General features: G+C 39.8%; 2 protein-coding genes across 13 annotated transcripts; one reads left to right on the top strand and one right to left on the bottom strand.

Moving 5' to 3' along the window:
• Window positions 1-1,397: 1,397 nt before the first annotated feature.
• Window positions 1,398-22,004, bottom strand: wdr37 (WD repeat domain 37). Of its 10 annotated transcripts, none has more exons than XM_058648037.1 (15): window positions 21,926-22,004; window positions 20,194-20,461; window positions 17,919-18,015; window positions 17,684-17,779; window positions 15,884-15,948; window positions 15,537-15,620; window positions 12,560-12,698; window positions 11,579-11,650; window positions 11,358-11,402; window positions 11,136-11,212; window positions 10,316-10,550; window positions 9,549-9,690; window positions 5,288-5,422; window positions 4,255-4,369; window positions 1,398-4,168 (listed from the first exon to the last, which is right to left on the bottom strand). In XM_058648037.1, exons 2-15 carry the CDS (start codon window positions 20,344-20,346, stop codon window positions 4,037-4,039), a joined length of 1,587 nt encoding a protein of 528 aa, XP_058504020.1. In that variant the 5' UTR covers window positions 20,347-20,461; window positions 21,926-22,004; the 3' UTR covers window positions 1,398-4,036. The 10 variants fall into 10 exon arrangements, with proteins under 10 accessions (XP_058504020.1, XP_058504064.1, XP_058504038.1 ...); XM_058648081.1 differs by having other exon boundaries at window positions 20,194-20,390; window positions 21,926-21,980; XM_058648055.1 differs by having other exon boundaries at window positions 20,194-20,502; window positions 21,926-21,965.
• Window positions 21,740-26,014, top strand: idi1 (isopentenyl-diphosphate delta isomerase 1). Of its 3 annotated transcripts, none has more exons than XM_058648116.1 (7): window positions 21,740-21,867; window positions 22,939-23,141; window positions 23,782-23,954; window positions 24,053-24,145; window positions 24,237-24,367; window positions 24,464-24,568; window positions 25,198-26,014. In XM_058648116.1, exons 2-7 carry the CDS (start codon window positions 22,987-22,989, stop codon window positions 25,408-25,410), a joined length of 870 nt encoding a protein of 289 aa, XP_058504099.1. In that variant the 5' UTR covers window positions 21,740-21,867; window positions 22,939-22,986; the 3' UTR covers window positions 25,411-26,014. The 3 variants fall into 3 exon arrangements, with proteins under 3 accessions (XP_058504099.1, XP_058504116.1, XP_058504108.1); XM_058648133.1 differs by having other exon boundaries at window positions 21,847-21,863; XM_058648125.1 differs by lacking the exon at window positions 21,740-21,867 and adding an exon at window positions 21,956-22,046.
• Window positions 26,015-26,052: the final 38 nt, after the last annotated feature.

The following is a 26,052-nucleotide window of genomic DNA, read 5'->3' as shown; positions in this document are numbered from 1 at the left end:
AAATGTGACAAAAAAGTCATAGGTTAGTATGTCGTCCAAAATCACATAAAAAAGTCATAGTATAGTATGTCGTCCAAAATGTGACAAAAAAGTCATTGTATAGTATGTTGTCCAAAATGTGACAAAAAAGTCATAGGTTAGTATGTCGTCCAAAATGTGACAAAAAAGTCATAGGTTAGTATGTCGTCCAAAATGTGACAAAAAAGTCATAGGTTAGTATGTCGTCCAAAATGTGACAAAAAAGTCATAGGTTAGTATGTCGTCCAAAATGTGACAAAAAAGTCATAGGTTAGTATGTCGTCCAAATTCCTGCAAAAAAGTCATAGTATAGTATGTCGTCCAAAATGTGACAAAAATGTCATAAGTTAGTATGCCGTCCAAAATGTGACAAAAAAGTCATAGGTTAGTATGTCGTCCAAAATGTGAAAAAAAAGTCATACTATAGTATGTCGTACAAAATGTGAAAAAATGTCATGGGTTAGTATGTCGTCCAAAATGTGACAAAAAAGTCATAGGTTAGTATGTCGTCCAAAATCACCTAAAAAGGGTTAGGAGTGCTACTTGGAGGTGCTCTTACGTCAGGATGGGAAACAAAGAGAAACAAAGTCAAAGGAAAGAATCCAAGGCAATCACTTTTAAAACTCTCAATATATAATGTAATCTATAATGTAGTGGCATGGTCATGTTAAAACGTTTAAAACAAACACTGTAACCAAGTCTTCATCAGGTATATAAACGGTTATAAAGAGTTTTTGTTTGACTTTGCTTAATCTTCATGTCCATTTCATCTTCACAACCCACTGGTGTTTAGTTTAATTTACACCAAATCAATGTCATTCTTGTTTATACTTGTATCAATTTGCACTTTCATTTTCAAACTGTAACTGTTCAAACTATAATAATAATATGTATATAATTATGTTAAAACAGCAGCCGCTTAGTTTGCTTAAGCCTTGGGCCGGATCTGCACAGTTGGAACAGCACAGGTGTACGGCCAAATAATTTATGTATTAATTCTGTGCTTTTCCCACTCAGACAAGTCAAAGTACTTGCTGTGAAAAAAAAAAAAACCTGGCAGGAAAAATGCAGCATCCTCAGGTGAAAGACACCATTTGTGTGGGAAAACAGGTGTTTTATGTGTCTACTGTTAGATCCCTTTATGCCACAGGTCTAGTTGAGCAAAGAAACTTCACACAAAGAGAAAAAATACAGGCGTCAAATCAGCCATATGTAAAATAACACTTTACTTTTTCTTCATGCATGGTTCTGCTGTCATTAACACTTGATGTCATTATCTTATTACTCTTCAAAATAATACATATCTTTTAGAAGTGAACAGAACAGGTGGTGAGAGAGGGCTGGTGTTAATTAGGAGGAAAGAGACATGAGAGAAAGAGAAAAGGAAATCACACATTTTTTATTGGAAAGTGTCAGAGAGCACGTACCCGTCACAACAAAGTATGCAAAGTAGTTCACGTAATGAAGTTTGAGGCGAAGATGATTCACTACAATGACGTGAGGCCTGTCACCATTTTTACCTCCTCAAATGTAGCACATAGTAATTTAATGCATGGACCCAACTGCGGATTTCAGTTAGGATTCATATGTGGGGCACAAATGACACGTCCCTTGTTCTTTCTACCTGGAGATTAAACTGACACAGACACCAAAGGGTGTGAGCCAGAGCTGCCTGCATGAGAAAACAGCAAAAATCCTATGCAGTGGAACACGATTAGCTGTTTGACAAGCATTTGGAAAAGCGCATCGATGCTCAGGTGGATAAGGGGAATTATTTTTTTTTAAGTTCATGCTACTTTGAAGTAGGATCCTGGTCCTATTGTTGGTAGAAACGGTAGTGAAGTGTCATCTGAAGCCAATGTAGATCTACAGTATGTATATTGAGCTACAGCTACACGGGTACAACAAGTATCATTGGATTTACAGCACAGAGACGCCTTAAACATCTGAAGGTGAGAAACAACAGCATGACTTCATTGTTTAGGATATTGCACATGTGTAACAAGTAATGACTTTACAGTCGTCTTTCAAACAGAGATTCAGTGTGAACGTCATATTTAGTGAAAAAACAACAACATGGGGTTCACACTCTGAGGACTGAAAACACCAAGGAGCAGGGTTATTGCTTCTGTTTTAAGTTGTCACAGACCAGAAAGCTTCATCTACAGCAAAATATGGGTTCAGTTATTTTTGATAATATGACATAGAAGCACAGAAATGAGTCACTCCAGATCACAAAACACAGCGATACAGAGTTGGCAACAGGCTGAAAAGGATGGATGTGTGATAACAAGACACCTGCTGCAGCCTCAGGTGAATATTTCATATGGCATTATTATTATGATTATGTTGAACACATTTTCATTCACAGAGTAATAGAAGTGCAGTTGTTTTCCAATTATTGCTATGCTCTGCTTGACACAATTCATCCTGACAGAAAGGCAGAATAAAGCAATAAAAAAAATAAAAATAAAATAAAAACCTACAGAACAAGGCAGAGTCACGGTATCTTCAATATAGACGTAGGCTGGCTGTGAAATGAAAGCGTTTAAAAGTAAAAAGGCAAAGAATATTAATAAGTGAAATCAGACAGGAGAGCAGGACCCCGTTTAAACCATTTAAGACAGAAGTCACAGGTCTGAATATGATATGTTTGGCTCCATAATAACAAATATTCCTAGCTTGACAAAAATAATAAAAGCATTTCACAGACTCTATGTTGTCGCCTCCAAGTTTCACCTTTAAAAAGGTGGATTTTCTGTTTATTTACCCAGACCGAAATCCATTAAAGGCATAGCTCAGATTTTTTAATTAGTGCGCCTGTTTCCGTGAACCGGCCTGGGAGCTGGACACTTGCTCTCACTCATAAAATGGCTGCCAGCAGGGACAGAAAAAGGCTTGCCTAATAAAACATAAACCTGCTTAAGTCATCTCAACAATGCCACTTTGTCACTTTTCCCCTGCATTTAAGGCACCCGAAGACTGGAAATGCACATTTGTAAAGCGCTCACTGCCTGCGCTTAAGTCCACAGTGAAAATCTGCCATTTTTTGTCATGGCGAACAGGATTGGTTAATCCACTGGTGCTGCCTTCAGCAACTTGTCACTTGCCACAGTGTCATATTGTGACTTTATTGTTTGAAATCCTTTGGTTGGATTTACATAAGGGATTTTCTCTATGGACTTTGGCCTGATCTAAAATGAAAAACACTGGGATTAAGTGGCGAACATAAGCAGGAATAGATTTTATGAGACAAGTCTTAACAATAGTTTTTCCTTCTGTTGCTGCCTTTATGCTGCGTGAGGTCAGTGTTGACCATACCTCAATACCTCATGCATCCACACATCAAAAAAAAACCCTGAGCCATCCCTTTAATGAGCAACATCCTAGCCACACCTTCATACAGCATATACATAATGTCTTTAAATCATATTCTACAAAATGTCCTGGCCTCTTAATCATAGTTTATCTACATGCAAGAGCTTCCATTCAGCAGTAACCAAACAGCAGTGATGTGAGGAGCAGCGTGTGACTGTGGAGTCAGATTTATAGTCTTTTCAACAGAGAGGGCCAGAGATGAATGGATCAGCCTGGCACTATTCACAATCCATGCTCAGTAAGTGAGGGGCTCAAATACAGAGGAGCAGCTCTGTGGCATAGTACACACTGGATTTTCAAATGGTGGACTTGATGTCGGGAGACAGTCTGCACATGTGCACAATGACAGAATATTAATAATATGAATACTAACCCTCTTATCAGTCAATGCTGTCTCACATAAAACAACAAAAAATACAACAACTACACTGACTGTGATGAACAATATATTTCACACCTTCTTGCCCAGCTGCTGAGAAGCTGTGAAGCTCATCACAGAAAACATGTTTCACAGGGTAAACACTTTAATCGTATGAGCGTGTACGAGGTCCACAGATTACAGTGTGTGTTTGTTCCATATTGTGTATATATAATAGATGCTGATCTGTGTGTGTGTGCGTGTATATGTGTGTCAGTGGCTTCACTTCTCCTGCAGCAGTGCGGGGATGTTGATGTTCCAGCCGATGGCCTGTCGGTCAAAGCCGCAGGTGAACAGATTGCACGACTGGTTCTCTTCGTTCCACGCTGTGCAGCACACCATACGCCTGTGACCCTGCACACAGACACGGATTTAAAATGGTAGTTTTAGTGCCGTTGATCGTCCGGTCATTCGAACACCTTTCCCACCCCTTCCCTTACCATTCTGTTGCTGCGTGGAAGTCTGGCCAGCCTCTGTCCACTCATGTCAAACAGCCGGACTTGTCGATTGTCGTGTGGCAGAGCGATGATCCTCTGGTTGGCAGAGACGCTGATCCTGAAACAACACATCAAGTTGTCTTTGGGTCAGATTTGGTTCATTTTCCCGTCTTCCCCTCAGGCGGACTGATAAATGTTGTTCCGTTCAGCACCAAATTTAACAAAAACATCTCATTACACACAATTCAGCTGACATGAGCTGCTCTCTGTTCCCTATATGGCATTCAGTATAATTTTCAGCAAAGCAAACACTACTGTCTTTGTGTTGAGCAACAGTATAGCCCCCTTTACACCTTTGTCCCAGATTGCCACGAATCACCTCGGCACGGTTTAGGTTGGTTTTCCACTACAAAATAGTACCTACTCAACGTGGGCGGAGTCATCACTGAATGAAACTGCTGTGACTTTGTTTTTCACGCGACACACAAACGAGTGACTAGTGACTTGTAGAGCAGTTGTTTTCAGTGTAACTGAATCATTAGAATCAGTTAATTAAAAATATGTGTTCAATACTACCTCTATGACCGATGCACAGACTCCGTCTGACACGAGTGGATTTTATACATCTATCATCGTCATCATTCTTGTTCTCTCAAAACACCAAAAGTGCCACTAGCCTTTGAAGCTATAAGACAGTGTTTCCCTAACTTTCTCTATGGGAACCCACTTTTTTATTTTTCTATTGTGACTCTATGTGTGAATCCTGACAAGAGCAACTTTGTGCATAATCTAGCATAATCTGACTCATTTACAGCCATATTTGTAACACTTAATATCATTTTAAATCTGGAACAATTGAAACACTGGAAACACGGAAATAAGGCATATATATATGCACATCTGTAGACATGTAATTGAGTTGTGTAAGAATATCATTTTGATGGGACTAAAGTCCTAAGGAATCCTTTTCTTGACACGCTGCTGATCTCTGTGACATTATTGACATGTACAGTTTACATTTCATTCCTTCACCCACCTGTTCACAGCCGAGTCAGTGCGGATGGTTGCTATAGGCGACCTCATGTTCTTCAAATCCCACACCTTGACAGTGCGGTCATCGCTCCCCGAAACCACATTGTCGCCCACCGTGAACACAGCCGACGTCACCGTGCTGCAAACAGATGGACACACACAAAACCAGAGGCTGGTTATCAGGAACTTCATCATTTCTTATATTATTTACATGGGGTTTGACACTAAACAAGCTCTGTTACCAAGTATAAGATCAGTAAATTAACACAGTGTGGCTCTTGAGATTAAAATGTCATCCTCCTTCTTAACACCAAAAGGATCACACTTCCTGTCACATAAGCTTAGCTGTAGGAACGATGTGATGACTTCAGTGATGACTTAACCCCCACTGCATGTGTTTGATTAATAAAACACTTTGATTAATAAAAAAATAAAATAAAAAAATTAGGTCCAACCTCAAAGTTCCCACTGAACTAAGCAAAATTAATTATTTCCATGTAACACACACAAGTACATATCCACGTGCAAAATATCATTAACTGTAAATGATGCATGGTGGGAATTAAATGGCAAATTAGTACATTATTTAAAAAAAACATATGGATGAAGTCATTACAAATAAGTGAATTTCAAAAGGAGAAAAAAAAACAACTGGATGCACATATTAAATTAGCAATGTAGATTGTAATCAGGCATTTAAAAAGGACATTTGCTTTCCCTTCTGCTTTTCCATTTTCCTGCTGCTTTTTCCCCCTTTTTCCATTAGCGCTTTGATTTGCTGAGTCATTTAACCTCTCTGTGACACGTTACAATGAGCACAATGAAGCAAAACAATGCGAGTTTGTCAAGAGAGCTCTATTGTTTATGAACAAATCATTTTGGAGTTCTTTTTAAATGACTGAATAATTGACCGTTATTATGCTGCGTTTGTTGACGTCAGTTTAACTTGAACCAAGTTTTGATTCATATTTTCTTGTTTCATTATCCAATAAAATATCAAATAATGAAAGCCCTTTTTTATTGATTCATAAAATGAGTTTGCAAACAAATTATTGACAATTAAAATGATTCATCTCTTATTTATGCGATTCTTGTGGTCCTCCATACCAGCATCATCATCTCTTTGCCCCTAATCCCAATCAGGAGCGACACTCTGCTCCACACAGGAACATGGAGGTCAGGTTTAACCATGAGACTGTTAACATCCATCTGTGAGTCACTCATCTGAGGCTTTTCTCTTCTTCACTCCCTGCCCTGTTGGGGTAGCCACGTTTTTCTAGCCAAAACTGGCTTCCTCCTTAATTCAAACTGACATGACATTAAGGCCTAATTATGAGACTAAACTTTGTCCGATTAAAGAGGCAGGAGCTCCGGAAAACTGCTTTATTGTTATAGACACCTTCTAACACCGCAGGGTAACACCCACCTGGGAATGCAAGACATTCCGAGAGTGTTAGAGAGTGAGAAAGACAGGATGTGTGCGGAGTGGGAGGTGCGTGTGAAGCGTAATCAGACAAGGTAATTGATTAAAAGGTTGATTAAGGTTAAAGGTTTTTTTTAAATGGGTGTTGTGCACGGGAGTAGTGTTACTTAAGGGCATCTCTGCAGTGTCTAACAAATGGAGACAAACAGAGGGAAGACTCCAATAATTGTTCTCATTTTCTGTGCTGTTACTCCCGTTTTACTTCCCAAACTTTTTTTCAAATTGCCGCAAACACTGAGGTTATTTCGGGAGGCAAGTGTTACAGAGCTTGAGTCACAACTCAGGTCACACCTGCAGTTTCAGTCGCGACAATTAAACTTTTTTTCTTCGCCTTTACGGAGACAAACTATTAAATGATAAATGGTCTGTATTTCTACAGCACTTTTTCTAGTCCTGATGACACCTCAACTCTCATTGCACTACAATTTTGTCACACATAAATACAGTGCATCCATGCAGTATGTTCACATATCACATCACATCACATATCTGTCATAATTACACACTGCTGTAACAGCCACCTGGAGCGATTTGGGGTCGTGTCCATCTGTCACTGTGGCCATGACTTTCATCTTCCTTTCTTATTAGCGCTTTCATTGACTTTACTAAGTTTTTGTAGAGTAAGACAAATTCCTAAAGTGAAAATGAAACAATTCCGGTGCAAACCAAGAGGTTTTAGAGCACCGACAGTTGCTGAGAACCTATTAGGTGCAGGTGAATTCCTACAGCAGAAACAAGATGTCAAATCTCCACACAGAACCAACCCCAAACATCCAAGCACTCTGACTTTTCTCTCAAATGTCTCCGTTAGCTGTATATGACTTGAGAGACAAATGTGATATGGCGGCCTCATTTGTAGAGCAAGTCTGCTGTCTTGTCTCGTTTGCTCTGGGCCATTTTGTTAGCACAAGTGCAGTTGTCATTACTCTGCAATTAAGGCGGGAAAAACGAGAGGATGGGGGAGGTTGGACAGAGGGTGTATGCTGCACTTTTAGCTGCCACGTTCGCTGTCAGGGAGTATTAGCAGTAATTGCGAGCGAAGGCGGTGGAAACAAAAGGGGATGGTCTCCCCCTCCAGTTCTCAACATCGTCTGCATTTTAAAGTGTTCAAATTCTCTTGTCAGCCGCTGCCTCCGTCAATGTCACATGATATCGCTATGCAAAATTGAATATTCTGGGAAATTAGCAATAGAGATGTTGTAGCTTCTGACTAAAACAAAACAATTTGGAAAGTGGAAAAGGTGTTTGTATGACTGCACAAACTCACACATATACACAAATACTGCATAAGGACATACAACATTTTAGTTTCATATAGTGAATTATCTTAATAAATAATATAATAATAAACTGAATCTGAAAACTTTTTGGGTTTTTCACCTTTTTTCCTTCGACAGTACAAAACATTTAAGGACATTTAAACTTCACACACCCAAACAATTAAGAATTAATCTGTATTAGTTGAATGATAATGAAAAGTCCTCAGTGTCCAAATCTAAACCTGATGTTAAATCTGGTTTGCTTCGAGGAAAACCTCGATGTATGGCGATGCTTCCTGCCTCTGTTTATACTGTGGAACAAATGATTAATCAATCAAGAGAAATAGTACTTTGTTACTGTATGCAACACAAGGACCAGTGGGAGTGTAGGAGTAACTCAGACAGACACAAGAGAACAGGAAACCGACTTAGGAGACAAACCACAGAGACATAGATGCATGAACTGTACACAGTCACCTACGAGTCAATGTATCAGACTGATGATGTATGTTGCTTTTTAACAGGTATAGTTAACACTGATTGTTAACTATACCAGCTTCTCCTGATACCTTTCTTGCAACTTGCTATGTGCTACTTCAAATTAGAGTTATTTATATAGCTGGCTTCACTGCAGATACAAGGTAGAAATAAATATAGCCATGGTCTTGTGTCATACAGCAAAAAAAAAAACATACAGACATGTCAACTGTCTGCAAGTTTATTGGAAGAGATATTTTCAGTGGCCATTCGCAAAAGAAATGATGGAGGGAAGGAAGGGAAACAAAAAGAAAGGAAAAGAGGAGCGCTGTCGTTAACTGAGAAACAATAGTGCTTAATCTCATTACACCAATTGTCTATGGGAGAGAATTAAAGTGGGATCTGCAGGAATTATACATGTTGGGGTCACACATAATGAGCTCTTTCTAATCCCCTCACTCGCAATCAAAGACTGCCAGCCAGCCTGCACACACACACACACACACACACACGCACACTTCTTACGTCCTTTAGAGACCGCTGTCACTGAAAGTCACAGACGAGCCTGACAGTCATCGTTTTGAAATGAGCGGTTGCAATTGAGTGTTAACAGCGCGCAGAGTGCCAAATTACACAGAGTGGGGGATTAAAGTAGAAATGGACAGATAAATGAACAGGAAAGCAAGCGCGCGCGAGAGAGAGAGAGAGAGAGAGAGAGAGAGAGAGAGAGAGAGAGAGAGAGAGAGAGAGAGAGAGAGAGAGAGAGAGAGAGAGAGAGAGAGAGAGAGAGAAAACAGAGGTAGACAGAGAAAGACAGGAGAGAAGGACGGAAAAGCCACTGAAGTAAGGAGAAGTGCTCAGTAATGAATGAGAGGCAAGTGGAGGATTTGGCTTAGAGCAGCCGGGTCTGTAAATTAATGTGGCACTGTGAAAGGTAAAATAGAGGTGCTGAAGGGATTCTCAGACCAGAGAGATGCCACAGCACCACCCTGTGGGCAAAATAAAGACTCCAACATCTTGTGTGTGTGTGTGTGTGTCAAACTGACTCAGTGTGTCCCTGGAAGACGTTGACAGAGTGGATGGACGGGTCTCTGAAGTCCCACAGTCTGAAGGTGGTGTCTCTGGATGAAGTGACCACCAGCCGCTGAGTAGGGTGGGTGCAGCAGTGGGTCAGCTCCTGGTCATGGCCTGCAAAACACACATAGGAAACCCAACTGTTTCAATTATTCACAGAAAATATGGTTTTCGATCCTTTGAGTTTTGACTCTTCCCCTGCAGGATTATAATGGCAATGACAGGAGAATATGTGAACTAAACTACTTGACTTAATTAAGCAACACTAATGTTCACATAAGAGTAGCGTAGGGAAACTTTAACAGCCAATTACTGCTGAATAAAGTAAACAACCTGCTCCTATTGTCTTCCCTTTTAGTTCCTTCCCTTGCTTTGGTTAGGGTCAGTCTCCTGATTTCAAGAGTCTTGGTATGAAACAAACACAAATGATATATAAACATATATAAATCAACCAAACTGCAACTGGATTGCTGGATAGTATTAAGTAAAAGACAAAAAAACAATATAAAAAAAATAATTAAATGACAAATTGACTGTAGGTGTGAGAGTGGATAGTTGTTTGGCTCTATGGCTCTGTGATGGACTTGCAAACTGTCCAAGGTGTACCCCGCCTATCGCCCTATGGATAAAGCGGTAGAAAATAGATGGATGGACGGATCTACACATAAATAAATAAAAATATCAAACAAGTTAGCAATACCATGCTATACTATGACAAAGCACAAGCTTGCGTGCTTACCAGTCAGTGTATGAACCAGTTCAGATGTCTCCACCTCATACAGGTTGGCAGCACGATCCCAGGAAGCGGTCACCACTTGTCGGCCTCCAACCAACCAATCAGCTGCAATCACTACACCCTGGTGGCTCTTCAGTGTTGCCGTGGCCACCCGGACAGTGGGAACCTCACAGGGTCCCTCTCCATCCACCTCTCCTTCCTCTCTGTCTGATGAGTCCTGGTCATCATCACATAGGGCCTACAGAGCGAGACACGTCAGTCCATCATTCAAGTTATTTTTTTTTTTAGCTAGAGCAGAATTATTCACAGACTCTGCTCTTCTCCAAGACAAACAGACCCACTGAGAAAATCTGATAAAAATACTGACAAAAGCAGCTTCCAATTGAAAACCTGTGTTGTTGTTGTTGCTATTTGGCAAACAAGGGATGTCATGGGGCTGTGAGCCAAGCTCGGCAGCTTGTTTGTCTGATAACATAAGATCCAGATATACGATTCTCAAAATCTCTCATCCAGTTAACTACCGAGATCTGAAATGTGTGGCAAAATATGTGGCTGGTCTGGTTTCTACTCCTAACAAACAAACACTACTCTGACTCAAGGAGATGAGAAGATATTCACCGGTGAACAAATGGAAAAATTGTAACAAATCAATATTTTTCATTTCTCCAGGTGAGAGAATTACTAGATATATTTGGAATAATTATACAGACACATTTCAATGATGTGAAAACACAAATCTAGTTGCTTTTGACATTTCAATGTGGAAAATGTTATTGATTGTACCTTAAAAGTCGGGGTCAAGAGAAGTAAAAAAATGACCTACACTGACATCTGGTGGTGGTTGGGGGACAGGAAGCTGCACCATGTAGCGCCAGATGTGAGCTGTCTGGTCTCCAGAGGCTGTGCGAACATAATTAAGTATCGTCAAACACACCGAACATTCCCGTCAACATACAAGTGTCTGTCCATCTCTTTTCAGCCTCTACTGTTTTGAGCAAACAGTTGTGAGGAGTGTCAGCAAACACACATGCATTCACATACAAACCTGTGAGGGCCATCTGCTCTGTGGGGTGGAACTTGATGGAGTTAACTGTGGGCAGATGACACACAAGGACGTTATCTATTATGCCATGTGAGCAAATGTTGACAGAAACCTTGTTATATCTAAGATTAACCTATAACATGCGTTTCCAACATGAATCATCTGCACAACAGCTACAGTACTTTTTATAGTACATTTTTTGTATCTGTGAATTTTCCAATTACCTGATCCAGCATGACCTGCATACCTCAGCAGACACTTCCCAGTCTCTATGCTCCACAGCAGAGCTGAGTGGTCTATGAAGAGAGCAAGGAGGAAACATGTTGTCCTTTAACACAGCATCATACACTTACACTTCATAGTGAGACATAAAAAGGAGAAACAACAAACTAATCAGATTGTTTCCATGGATAGAGCTTATGGAGCTAAAAGTAAATGAAAACATAAAATTGCCTTTAAGAGAGAGAGAGAGAGAGAGAGAGAGAGAGAGAGAGAGAGAGAGAGAGAGAGAGAAATTAACGCCTGTGCTCTATTTTTACTGGATGGGAGCAGGAGAGCCAAACACCATTCCAATTTTAAAAGTGTTATTTTCAGAATAAAAGCCCCCAATTTGTAATAATCATTTTGATTTCGTGGTCATTTGGGGCCAAAATTGTAATTGAAACACACAATTAATTGCCTAGCCCAGACAGAAACATGGTTTTAACAATACAAGTTACAGACAAATATACTGGCTACTTTAACACCCAAATCAGGAGAAATATGCTCCCTTCTTGATGTTTATACATTGTGTCTGAATGGGAGGAAGCATTTCTACGTTTTCTATGGAGGTGATTTATTTGTTTAATGACAAGATGATATAAGATAGTATAATAACTTGTGCACACAAGATCAAAAAAAAAATCTGGGACTTAAGGGCCACATAGAAAACCCATTGAGGAGTTGTCACAAAAATATTAGCACAAACAAAACTACTATCGTGCACAGCAGCTGCCATCAATCATCTTCTCTACGCTCTTTTTTTCCCACTGACTGCACTTCGCCATCAGAGTTCATTTGCCAGCAATATAATAATGTCATACTACACCCTTAGTTTTGGCTAATTATCCCTGTTGAAAACCTCTATGCAGTATGCTGACTGTTAATAAAGAAAGAAAAAATGCCCTATGTCCTGTAAATGAGTCAGTGAAATGAATGCCTTGTACCTGCAGAGGCAGTGCCCAGGACCACCGGCTGAGTGCGGGTGATACTGAGGTCCCAGATCCCATCCCGGTGACCCACATATTCCTTGAGCAGCTGGCACAAGGCCCGGGAGCCTGCGGTGGCTTTGAAACTGGAAACAATCTGAATAGAAGAGGAAAGAGTTGGAGACGGTCACAAAGAAGAAGAAACATTGATCATGGTCAATGTAGTAACAGTTCCAGGTGAATCAATTTTTGTTTGTTAAAATGAAATTAAGCTACATGGCAAGAAAAACGTTTCACACATACTGCATCACACAGTTTATAGCTGCACTCTGACAAAGGGATTGAGAGATTAGATGCAATTTAACGTAATAGCTCCTTGGCCTGTAGCACGAATAAAAATCAGGAGTTAGCTGCCTTCTTTGGGCTTAACTTTTACTCTTTTATCTGCTCAACTAACCTGCTCTTTAACAGCTCTGACATTAAATGTACCATTTTGCAAATTTCTACTCAGTGACTCCCACTTATCATCAAGTAACAGACAGAGATGGGAGCAGAAAAAGTAGTAGAATAAATCTACCAATTGTTAACATGATGCGTAACAAGCTTAAACGTGTAACTGATGACATCAAGGAGTTGTGTCTTAAATGTGCTCACAATGGGAGAGCAGCTGATGACATATTTAACAGGAAATCTTTGTCAATTTAGTCAACAGGAACCTGATGTCATAACCACCATGTTTGAGGCCGATTGCACTTCCAGCTTGAAATGTGAAGCCCAGGAAGGATGAAAGTAGCAGTTAGCCACCAGAGGGTGAATCCTAAATGCAAAAAGGACTCTTTAAATGGAGGTCTGTGAAAAAATAAGACTACTTCTGATATAATTTATAGTTAATATTTTCCTGAGGAATCAATTGTCTCAATCACTAGGGTCAGGTGTTCTTCAATAGCACATGATGCCAATTTTGCAAATGATGTTTCCATTTTGAGGAAAATAGAAGATAAAGCATGGCACATATGAGTGGAAACCAGTGTGATTGACAGCTAGGGTCATCCAATAGGTGCCTGTGTGTTTCTGGTTTCAAAAACTGACACTGTGCCAGCTAAAATTACAAGGCTTCAATAAGTGAGTTAGTTTGGCATCTGGATAACTATGTCCACGTTTACACAGTCTATGGCTGAAACATCACACTACGGAAAGACAGCAATTTCTTCATATATTAGTAGAAGACCAATTTAAGCTTACTTCATGACATATCTACATCCCATAAAAAACGGTTTATTCTTTAAAGTTTAAGGTTTCAAATTGTACCAATCTGTGCGTCACTGTAGTTTTAATTTCAGGCCTCTTCATATGTCAATAAAAGTACAAGTGCATGGACAAATGGTGTATGTATAAAAAAGGATGATCTAATGACTTGTTTACACATGATCTTCGGTCACAACAGGCACTCAAGGTGGAGCTGTAGATTCCCTTGTCAGAGAGCAGTCCCAGCACTGCACATGCTGCTGAAAGCAGACACTGAACACAGTGATAAGCTCAGATCACTGGGAGTCGTTAGATGCAGCAGCGAAGCATCTGGTTCACATGTGTCACACTGTGTTAATGTGCACTCTCATTCTGTCTGTTGTGCTTACACTCACATTACACTACGTTATAAATCTCATTTGTTGACTGCCATTAGAAGACATGATGATGAGCAGGTCATGTATCCAGTGATAAATTGAGGATACAGTTAGAGCAGATCATTAGTTTCAAGTACATTCAGTCAAACCAAAATTAGTTTTTGGTCATGTTTCTTAGTCAGCTAGCAGGTTAGCTGTTTATTATATAGCAACTAGTACTGTCAGGAGGTATCTTTATCTTTCAGAGAGGACAGTGTCCGACTCTTCATCTAGCTCACACTCTGGCTGCACTCCCTTTCTCTGTTTTAAGTAGAGCAACAAGAGAATTGAGAATAGGATACTAGGGAATCCAAAGGTCAAAGCTCTAATTAACTCATCTTTAAAACATTGTTTTAAACAGTGGTGTTTAAAAGAAATGTACAAAATGTAAAGTTTATACAGAAATGTATGAGAGTTACCTGACATAACTTAATAAGATTATCAGAGAATTTGGGAAATGTACCTGGAATTCATAGACACATTTTTCACTCTTACTCACTATAATGCTTACATTATTGAACGCTGCTTTGAGGAATAGTGAAACATTTTGGGAAAAGACACACTCTTTCTTGACAAGATTGACGCTAGTTTGCTATAACCAGTAGCAGGTCATCTTAGCATAAAGACTGGTGGCAACACCTTTTGATTTGCCAATTTAACAAGATTACCGGCCTGTATCTCTGCTGTGAGGCAGAAAGCTAATTAATTAATTAATCAAATATTATTCATAAATAATATATAATCATAACAAAATCATAATTATATTGCAAAAAATTAAGAACTGGGTGAGATATGAAACTGATGACTGAGAACCTTCACAGACATGTAGAGCACTAGACTGCAATACAGTACCTCCAGATATGAACATTATGGTTTGGCACAGATATCACCAAAATATAAAACATACCTTAATTATTTTCATTGTAATAAAGATTTTTCAATGAAAATGGAATGCACGAGGTTTAACAAACTCTAACTTGTCACTATTGTCTGTCTTTTGCACATGTTGGTGGCTGGAATTTTTTTCTCCCTAAATCAGCGCCATTGTAAGTTTCCCCATTCTTTGAACAAAGCCAAGCAAAATGACCAAAAAATCCAACTGAGATTCAACTCTACTAATCTTAGGGCGACTTCCAAAAAGCGTGTTCCTTTATGAAACTGTATAAACGTGTTTTTGAGATTGAACAAATGCAGCCATTGACCCTGATGATCTGTTGCAGGGTGCAGAGCAGAGAAGAGAGGAGTCAAGGTCAGATTTTAGTTACAAAGAGACTCAGCCCACAGCGTCCACCCCACAATACTTAGTTAAGCAAACTGAGCATTCAGGAAGTTACCCATGAATCTCCGCCCCACAACTCCCATGAGGCCACACTGAAGTTGCGAGGTCCACCTATTTTGCCGTGGAAAGTGTACAAGCTCTACATCAGGGTTTAAAAAAAAAAAAAAAAAAAAGGAATAAATGTAAATGTGATAAAGCAATGAAGGCTAAAGGTCAGATACTGCAGTTTGAGAAACTGCTGTCATAACATTCATCCATCTATAAATCCAACAGTTTAACAATACATGGTCAGTTTACTTTGTTTACCCATCACCACAGGTCTGAGTCTCAACAGCTCATGTGATGACAAAGCTGAAGCTTCCAGTCTCTGGAAAACAGGTTAATAAAGCCAAGACCACATACCTTGCTGGTAGATGCTTTGTAGGTCGTCTTCAACTTCTGTGACAGTTGACTGGTGCTGTGGCTGGCTGTAGGAAGTTATAAAGACGACAAATAACAAGAGGATTACTGGTTGATTTCACTGTCTAAAATGGCTTTTAATGACCTCTGATAACCTGTAGCTGAAGAAATGCCACCATGTAGTAAGACATGTATTCCACAGCAGGGCTGATTATGTAGTTACTAGGCTTACTTGAGTAAAACAGGCTTATTTTCTTGTAATTCAATTTCATAAAGGATATTTAAATAGGGTAGATATAACAATGTATCCTTCAAATCAATTAGTCTGACTTTTTGTCTGCTGCTGTGTGCAGTGCTATACTGCTATGCAATGTACAGCGTGAGCACAGCACGAGAAAAAGCCAAGAGTGCAATACAAAGGAAAACTAAAACTCTAACTATGGCTAACGTAAATAGGGGTAATATGAGAATGTATCCATCCCATCAGACTAAAACATGGTTGTTGTTTTTTTTTCCTGAAAGCTCATCAGCACATTTTTGGTACAACTCAAAATTATCACTTATTTTTCGTCATGTCAACACACTATGTGCTTTACAACACAGCCATTTCAGTTAAGCTGGATGTTTAACAGGTGGTGTTCAGCAATTCCATATGCAATGGTGACATGGAGCAATGAAAATCAAATGTATTGTATCTTTGACTAAAGCACTGACCTTTGAGCCATGCAGCCAGTCATTGTTGACCTTTACATGAACTGAGAGATGGATGAATAACTACCAACTGCTGTTTCTGAAATTTCTGAACTCAAGAACAAACACACTGGCTCAATTCAGACCAGACTCAAAAAAGACAATTCAAAATAATTCCAAAACACTAATCCCCCAGGAGACAGTTTGAGGGAAGCAAGTTGAGAAACATCGGCATGCAAATGCAGCGAACAGGCTTGTTTCAAAAACATTGTTTGAATCTGGTAAATCTTTTGCAAGAAACATCAGCAAAAGAGACAAATCAACAGTGTTTAGTTCACAGAGGTGCAAATACTGCCCTGTCCAACACAACCTACTTGCAGCTATAATATGAATATGGCAGTGAGGCTAAACTAACTCAAACCTAGTTTGCATTTTTATCGGGCAACAACCAGCGTCTACCTGCAATAAAACAAACCATTAGTTATTCATTTTAGCTGTAGCCTGCTGAGGTCCAACAGGGCTGCATTCACCAACTCATTTGTCAAAGTCTTAGCTTACAGCTGATCCACAGTGTGTAGCAAAAGGCTCTGTGTTGCTTTGTTAACAGCAGTAGGTTTGTTTCATTATTTCCCTCACGTTCATGCTCATAAGTCATTTTCTTTGTGAACTGACATGATCTGTGCCTCGTGTCCGAGGTCAATTAATACACAATGCTGGTGATGCTATTCATTAGAATCAGCTGAATGTAAAATTGTACAAAGATAACTATAGAGAGTTTCCTGTTTTTTGTAATGTTGAAAATGCCATGTGCGTTCACCTATTGTGCAATGTGTCACTTACAGCATACAATTAGGGCATGATTTGGATAAAATATATAATTGGGATTTTTCTGACAAAAATTGGGACGGCAAATTGGTGTGCAATAAAATTTTTGAAGCAGAGCTTCAGTTTGATATTGACAGTGTTGTTTTAAAACAAACAGATTACAAAATCACAACAATAAAATAAGCATGTATATATACACACAGTATACACATTTTAACACCTAACCACATTTGATTACTGTATTAACTTAGCATGTCGGGTACAAAGTGTTCCTGGGAAATACTGGACCTTTTGTTTTCAAGGCTCCCTTGGTGGGATCTCCTCCCTCAACAGTCTGTCCATCTCCGGTCAGACGCTCATTCAAGGAGTCGATTTCCCGGCGTACTGTAATGTTAGCACAGTGACAGGGCATCAGTAAGCAAACACTGCCTGCACTCTGAAACCACCTGGTTAGTCAATCAACACCTGAAGGTCAATAGTGTCAGGTAAAAACAATATCTGGAACATCCTATCAGTTACTCACATTCAAGGTTTTCAATGTACAGATTTTCAAACTCGCGCTCTATTTGTCCGAAAAGGTCGAGAAGATTGCTCCGTAAAGAGAGTGGCAGCTTGGATTCCTGCAAAGAAAGAACAAAACTTAATTAATTAAATTAAATTAAATTAAATTAATCTCGATATCTGAAATATACACATAAAAACCCAGTATCATTTTGTACAAATCATTGTGGTATTCTCTAAAATATAGTCCATATAATAGATGTATAAACACCTTAACCTCAGTGAGATCAAATGTTTTCCCACATTCAGCAGTTCAGCAGTAGGTCTTGCACTGACAATGTCTCAGTGTATAATATCATGAATACGTTTGGGTGACTCATAAAACAAACACCACTAACACAAACAGAAAGAAACCCACATATATCTCTCATCAAACACAGCCTGTGTGTTTAATCTGCCACCAAGTGTACATACGGGTGAATACGCAGCTAGATGTTGAGCTACAGAACTACAGCCTACCGAAAATTAACCGTCTACACACACCAGCCAGAGTCCAACCAGTCAAATTCTACATTTCAACTGACTTACCTCCATGCTGAGCTCCTAGGCGTACATCGATATCAAATGCCCACCAGTCTACAGCAGGTGAGCATGCAAAGAGACGAAAAGGCTGCCATGAACACAATGGACTCAAAAGCCTGCATTTGACAGCTCACCTTGAGAGCTGCACCTAATTTCTACATCCATTCGAAAGACGAGGAAACTAAACATTGAAACATCACTTTTCTCTTTCTTCTGGTACAAATTTAAAGTAGCAGTAATGACATTAACCGCCTGCCCATTCTGTTAGCACCACATGTCAACACCTAACCAAATAGGTCAATTAGCAAACAACAGAGAGTCCTTATGCTCTTAAAGCAGCTTACTTATGGCTCTAAAACCTGCAGCATACTGTGGCTCATAATGACAGCATTCAAAGCAGGGAAGAAAATGCAATTGTGTGCAGCATGTGGGTTTGTAAAGCTGTCTGTGCATGTGGAACCTGTGCTGTGTGGGGCAGACCAGGCACATAAACAGAGCCAGCATGCCTTGGCAATAGAGAAAAAAGGCCTGTTGAAAAGACTAATCAAACCCGGACAAGCAGGCCATATTAAAACTTGATGAGACAACCAGCCAGTTGCAAGCCGAGCTGTAGTTTTAGAGGCTGATATTTCAAGGACATGGCCGGGCAGAGAAAGTAAATTCTAAAAGGGCTTCCATGGTCCAATGATGAACACTGACAAAAAAGACAGCACTGACAGCATCAATTTTTTAATGCAAAATCTGAACTAATGAAAAAGCCAAACATGCTTTTCAGAAAACCAGCTGCTCAAAAACAAACACATCTCTCTTCGGTCAACAAGTTTGATCTGTGAGTACAGGGAAAAAATGACGCAGATCCCAAAAAACTTGACCATCACTTACAAACCCTGAATATAGCGTCTTCAATTCAATTAAAAAAACTTTATTGATCCCCAAGGGGAAATTCAAGGTCCAGTATCTAGCAGGTGACTGTCAGTGAGGTCACTCTTCAGTCAACAAAAGTTAACAACCATGAAGATCCTGATCAAACACAGACAGTTTTCATTATCTCAGAAGAGACTTTGCATTTGCATCAGGAAATGTCCGTGCATCAAAACAAACAATACTCCATTTATGGAAGAAATCAATTAATTGAGAATCCAATGTAAATGTTTGGTGATGGTTAATCACTAACTTGATGGCACCAGAGGACTTAAAAAAGTCACAGTTGATTCTTTTGTTTCAACACAAAGAATGAGTAACCAATACGCACATCCATGCCAGCCTGATTAGAAAAGCTTTAATATAAACACTCAATGTCAAACCCAGCTTCATTCATTGTTTTCCCAGCAGGGGAGGCCATACTGCAAACACATTGTAACACTGTTGATGTTTTAACACGAGGTAGAAATTAAAAGCAATGCTGCTCAACCGGCTAGAACTCTAATCACATGACCTCCCAAAAAACAAACAAAAGAGTTTCACGTCACACAACAGAATAACAGTTACAATTCTTAACAGTAAATAACTGTCTGGGACATAAACTTGTTGTATTTGTTTTTTTTTTGTTTTTTTTTAAATAAACATATGGATAAGAAAGTATGTGGCTGTTGTCTAAACATATGTTACTGTATATTGTACAAGGTGGACATGTGTCACAGGAATGGGAAGAGAGGGAGAGAGAGAGATAGATGGTGAAATGGGAGAAGGTGTGGGTGTTTATGCATCTTCCTCACCTGACCCTCCAGCATGTCTCCTCTGTGGATGCCCAGGGGCCTGTCCTCTGTGCTGTTGGTGCGCCGGATAGACAAACTGTGAGCCTTGCGTTTCTGCTTGGGGTGGCGGGCTGCTGAAGCAGAGCCGCTGCTGCTTCCGCCCTCAACAGGCATCCCTCCTAGCTGCCGGGAGGCCCTGCCCCCTGCTCAAGTCCTACCTGAGAAGCAGGTAAACAAGCTCGCTGGTTGGCTGCTGGGTAGGTTTCGTCTGTGTGTTATCGCCACCTACCTGCAGGTATAAAGGAATCCAAGTTCCTGTAGATATCTGAACTACCAGAAATAGATGTACACCAATCAGCTACAACATTAAAACAGGTAACTGAATTTGGTGAAGTGGTTGATCTGTGTATTTGTAGATTTACTGCAATAACTGTAAAATAGCTGGAGAATCACATTAATAACAGTTCACAATGAACTTATTCATAAGAGGACACAAACATTCATTGATTAATCACAACTATTAAAATAAGTCATGCTTTAATGTAGCTGATCCGTGTATTTACATTTAAGATGCTCATTGGTGTAATCATGTTACATGTAAATTGCGTAGCAATATAGAAATAGTATTTGACTTTTTACAAACATTTATTTATGTTATAAGAGTTAAATTAAACCTTTGTGCTCGATTCAATAGCTGCAGTGAGACACTGTAACAGGTACAGATACTGAATAATTTAACTAAAAAAGGAAGGGTTATTGGTAAACTGTGTCCCATCCGAATTCAACACCAACAGCTGAAGCGTGGCAGGCCTCAGGTCCTGGAATGTGTTTTTCCACAAACAACCTTATATTCACAGGGATTTGGCAGATTTGATGTCTGGCGCATGGTCCCGACTTGCTAAAATGACAACGCTTTATTGGCCACTGCACGAAAATATAACTAATGTGGTCACCATTGCAAGCATTGCAGTAAATGTAATAAGCATCTGGACGACACTTAAACACTGCAGTTGCAAGCGTAACAAACGAAATGCTGAAAATGAGGAACTATAACATGCGCCACGACATACATGTATTTATTGTACATTGTGCCCAATAATAAACCAAGCAACTAACTAGGACAAATTACTGTGTTCACCACTTGTTTTCATAATTTGTCACCCAGCTGTTTTCCTGCAATGACACGTACCGACACTCACCGCAGCCTGTCACTGCCTCTCTGCCTTTACCCTCGTCCAGCACTGAGGTGGTGTGGGAACGGGGTTAGCTCCATGCTAGCACGGCTAGCCGCCACATAGCACCGTCACTGTGGCGACTAATAAACGGCATCGAACAGAGAAGGTAGTGAGTGGAGGAACGTTCTTTAGCTATATATGAGTAAGCATTGTATTGACAAACACGTAGTCAACGTGTGACTTCAGTTTGGCAACACATTTTAATCGAAATTTTCAGACATGAATCTATGTGAATGTATTTTTATATTGTGTCACGTGGTTTGCGTTTGCCTGTTTTAAGCCAATGGGCTGCCACGCTGCCGCCAAGGCGTCCAATGAACAGCAGTGACGTCAGACTGAGGGAGTGAAAGCTAGGTCTTCTGACTCAAGAGTGCTGAGCTGTAAAATGTTACCATAAACAGACGCAGGAAACGATTTAAAACGCGTTTTGTCCGGCGGTGGCAGTGAAGAACGTCTGTGAGTAAGTGACCATGTTATCGGTTTCTCTGTAAGTGGTGTGTGTGGCACAAAGTTCATACTTATGTTCAGCTGTCATGTCTAGGCCTGGGTGGTGCTGGTGCGGGCTGTGGTCCGATGGCGTGTTTACAGTAAAACCTGGAGTGGCGTTTACTGAATCCGGATCACTACTGCCATAATCCAGTGGGTTGATGCTGCACTATACTTCTGCATCATAATTCTTCACCTGTTATATAAAACATTATAAGTTATATATAATATATATCTCGTTTCTCTGGACTTATGAAAAGTATGCAAAGGCAAATGACAATACACTGTAAATACACTTAATACAACTTGTTATAATCGAGATTAAATGCTTAAAATACAGATATTACATTTCAGATAATAATTGGTTTATTTCTATAGCTATTTATTGATATTTACGTGTGTTAGAAACAATGAAATTGTATCCAAAGTCTAAGATGGTATCTATCTTGTCTAATGTCATTATATAGATATAATATTGGTGCATTACCCAGCCCTATCTATTACTTATTCCCACAAAACAAACAATTTGGTGCAATTTGTTACAATTCTGAATTGATGTGTGAATTTGTGAAGGTTTAATGGTTTTCAAGGTTTTTAAAGCAGATATTTTTGACACATTTTAGCAGGAAATGCACAGGTGTAAATGATTACATTAGCTTTGTTCACATCATGTAAATCAGTACAGTGTGAAACGTAGGAGGCTAAATGGTTTTTACACCTGTGCTTTTCCAACATCTGCCATTGTTCGAGTCACATATTCTATTAATTACACCAATTTATAGTAACCTCAATAACAAAGAGTTGTGTTACTACAGATCCAAGTTCACTCTATATATTAGAGTGTAATTTATTTATTTATTTGTAATTTTCTTACTATATTGTATTTTATTTTACTTTATTTTATTTTTATTCTATTCTCATTTCTTAACTGAGCTGTTGTGAATGTGTGTTTCCCCCCTGGGGAAAAAAATCAATCCATGGCCAGTTGCTGTCATCCGTGTATCTCCTGATCCTGATTGGGTAAATTCCTGTCCGTCTTTTGCAGACAGCCGCAGCCTCAGACCGTGTGATTGGTTTTCTGTTTCGTCAGGCGATGGTGCGGCCTGTGTGGGCGGTGCTGCGTAGAGTGTACTGCCAGGCTGTCGCTGCACAGCTGAAACCTAACGTGCTTGTTAGCGTGACAGCACCGGGACTGTTGGAAAGTGCCGGGTTTTCAAACAGAATCAACAGCAGCAGAACGTTTACCAGGTAAGCTCGTGCCCTTTGTGTTTGTGGAAGCTGTTCAGGTGGTGAAGGGAGGACAGCCACAGATAAGCTTGCTCTAAACTGAGCTTAGTGACTGTGCTAATGATAGCTGACCTCACTGTCAACAAAGCCTGTTGTCCCATACGAGAAACGTTTAAAACGTTGTTCAACGTGATGTAGCTTTGTGTATTTGTTAAACTATTCACTTTTACAACAGCAGTTAAGACTTATGTATTCTATACTCTTAATTTCGGCATACATTTAACAAGACGAGCTGCACTTATTATAATATATCAATACAGTATATCGTGACATGAGACCAGATATCGTTTTAGATTTTGGATATCGTCATTTAGTGATAATTATCATATATTGAGCTATTGAATAAATGAGTGAAATACAATAAATATTATCCATTGAATATTATATATTGATTTAAAAATATACCTAATAACTACTAATAAATTACTTAATATCACGTTTTATTTATTGTATTTTTTAACTAATAATGTACAGCACAACATAAAATGTATGTCACAACAGTTTGACTTTGTAAACCTTGAGCATGTTGGTTAATTCTTGGGAGATTAGTGGTCATTAAATACACTGTGGTCTGTCCTCTGCTCATGACGCTGTGCTGCAGTGAGACCAGACACCTGTCATCTGCAGCCAGGATGCCTGAGATAACCACGGATCACCTGGACGAGAAGCAGGTGCAGCTGCTGGCTGAAATGTGTATCCTCATCGACGAGAACGACAACAAGATCGGAGCTGATACCAAGAAAAACTGCCACCTTAACTCCAATATTGACAAAGGTACTGTGTGTTAGCCGCATTTGCATGCAGTCATACCCACTATGTTTTTCTTTGTGTAAATACTGTGTACTGGTGATCATAAGTTTATTGCTTTTCAGGGTTGTTGCACAGAGCTTTTAGCGTCTTCATTTTCAACCATGAAGAGAAGCTGCTCTTACAACAGCGATCTGATGCCAAAATCACTTTCCCAGGTCAGCAGTGCAACATTAAACCTCCCAGATTGACCCACAAAACCAGGCCCAGCATTAGAAGGCAATGTGTGTAACATATATGTGTGTGCAGGCTGCTTCACAAACACATGCTGCAGTCATCCCTTGCACACAGACAGCGAGCTGGAGGAGAAGGATGCAATAGGAGTGAGGAGAGCTGCTCAGAGGAGACTCAAAGCTGAACTGGGCATCCCCATGGATCAGGTAAAATCCTCTGAGTGTGTGTGTGTAAATGTGTATCAGAGGATTATTGAAGGCCGTGGTGAATATTTGCCTTGTGTGTGATCACCTCTGCTTCAGGTGACTCCAGACGAAATGACATACCTCACAAGAATCCACTACAAGGCTCAGTCAGACGGTGTTTGGGGAGAACACGAGATCGACTACATCCTCTTCATGCAGAAGGTAGCACAGTAGCATCTGCTGAGACTTTTCACCAGTTTCCCCATTTGTGACTCTATTTCCTGTCCACATGGCCAGAAAAAAACATGACATGCAGATAACACACTGAAATACAGATAAATATAGGCCAAGAGTGGAGTGGAGCAAAGCTCACATACCTCTAATTTGTTTGTGCGAATTAACACAGCCTCATTTAGGAATTTGCTCCATGTTTAAAACAACACACCAGGCTCTTCTAAGCATAAATATCTAAGCAAATGTACCATTGCTTTTGTTTTTGGTGAAAGCAGAAAGATTTTCAACTACAAACAGGAGCTGCCTGGCATACACCTCGACATTTCAGAACTCCTTGCCACTCGTGCAGCGCAATTGTGACAGGGTTTCACTCAATATTTGTCAAATTGCTTCCTTTGCAACCAAAGACTTCCAGGAACAATAGAAAGACTAAGTAAAACAAGAACCAAATGTTAATTTTGCATGTCGATTGCATCAGAAGAGACAAACTGAGGGTGAACACTGTGATATACAGTAAAACACTATTTTCACTCACAAGGAAATGGAGCTACAGCAAAATGGCGTGTGTCTCTGTCATGTTTTGAAGTATTTTAACATAATTAATTGTCTCTGTGAAGGACGTGGAGTTGAGTCCAGACACCAACGAGATCAAAAGCTACTGTTATGTGAGCAAAGAGGAGCTGAGGGAGATGCTGGACAAGGGCAAGCGCAAGGAGCTGGAGATCACACCCTGGTTCAGCCTCATTGCAGAAACCTTCCTCTTCCAGTGGTGGGACAACCTGCAGAACCTTAAACAGTTCATGGATCACGACAACATCCACCGCATGTAACCGCAACCAGGCTCACGCTCTACCTGCTCTCCTTCCACACCTGAGGATTTCACAGCACTCGCATGACATACGAGCACAGCCAGCGCGCCACTATAGACCTCTGACTTCTAGATGTGGAAATATAGTATCACTGGCTTAAGATAGTAGTGTGTGAGAGGTTTCTACACTAGCAGAGAATGTTTTAGTCTTAGTTAACCGCTCTGAGGTGTTTATCAGCACAGGAGAGGAAGTAGCACATCAGGTAATAAACACTGTAAGGATTCACAGATGAAACAAACATCTGACATTTTAGCAGGAATAAGTCTATTTTTATACTTTAAGTGCCTAAGTACAGGTTTGTAGGCTGAGGTGAATTGTCAGGATGACAACTAACACTGAATTGTGTCGATAATCAATGAACAGGCTGTAGCTTTGTACTCTTTTACACAATAAATATTGGATCGTGGTCACTGGCAGTCGACGGCTGAATTCTCATCACACATCAGAGACATTTTCACTCTGAGTTAGTCACAGCATTTCAGACAAAATATAGGAAAAAGGCACCCATTTATCAATATCTTTTGTCTTGAAATTTAAATTAATAAAGTTATTTTCTGAAACTGAAGTGTGTTAGTATTTAAAAAGACCAAAGCACAGATGAAC

This window comes from Solea solea, chromosome 1 (assembly GCF_958295425.1).
Source record: "Solea solea chromosome 1, fSolSol10.1, whole genome shotgun sequence".
Lineage (NCBI taxonomy): Eukaryota > Metazoa > Chordata > Actinopteri > Pleuronectiformes > Soleidae > Solea > Solea solea.
Note: the sequence above shows the minus strand (reverse complement) of the source record. Positions and strands in the feature narration are given on the sequence as shown.

Bases quoted from the DNA above. Each gene is read 5' to 3' on its own strand.
- idi1 (XM_058648116.1), top strand. From the start codon at position 22,987: ATGGTGCGGCCTGTGTGGGCGGTGCTGCGTAGAGTGTACTGCCAGGCT. The intron at 23,142-23,781 runs GTAAGCTCGTGC...GCTGTGCTGCAG, and splicing joins AGCAGCAGAACGTTTACCAG to TGAGACCAGACACCTGTCAT. The intron at 24,146-24,236 runs GTCAGCAGTGCA...ATGTGTGTGCAG, and splicing joins TGCCAAAATCACTTTCCCAG to GCTGCTTCACAAACACATGC.
- wdr37 (XM_058648037.1), bottom strand. From the start codon at position 20,346: ATGCCTGTTGAGGGCGGAAGCAGCAGCGGCTCTGCTTCAGCAGCCCGC. The intron at 15,621-15,883 runs GTATGTGGTCTT...ACCCTGATGTAG, and splicing joins ACAAAGCATCTACCAGCAAG to AGCTTGTACACTTTCCACGG. The intron at 11,213-11,357 runs GTTTGTATGTGA...ATGTTCGCACAG, and splicing joins AGAGCAGATGGCCCTCACAG to CCTCTGGAGACCAGACAGCT.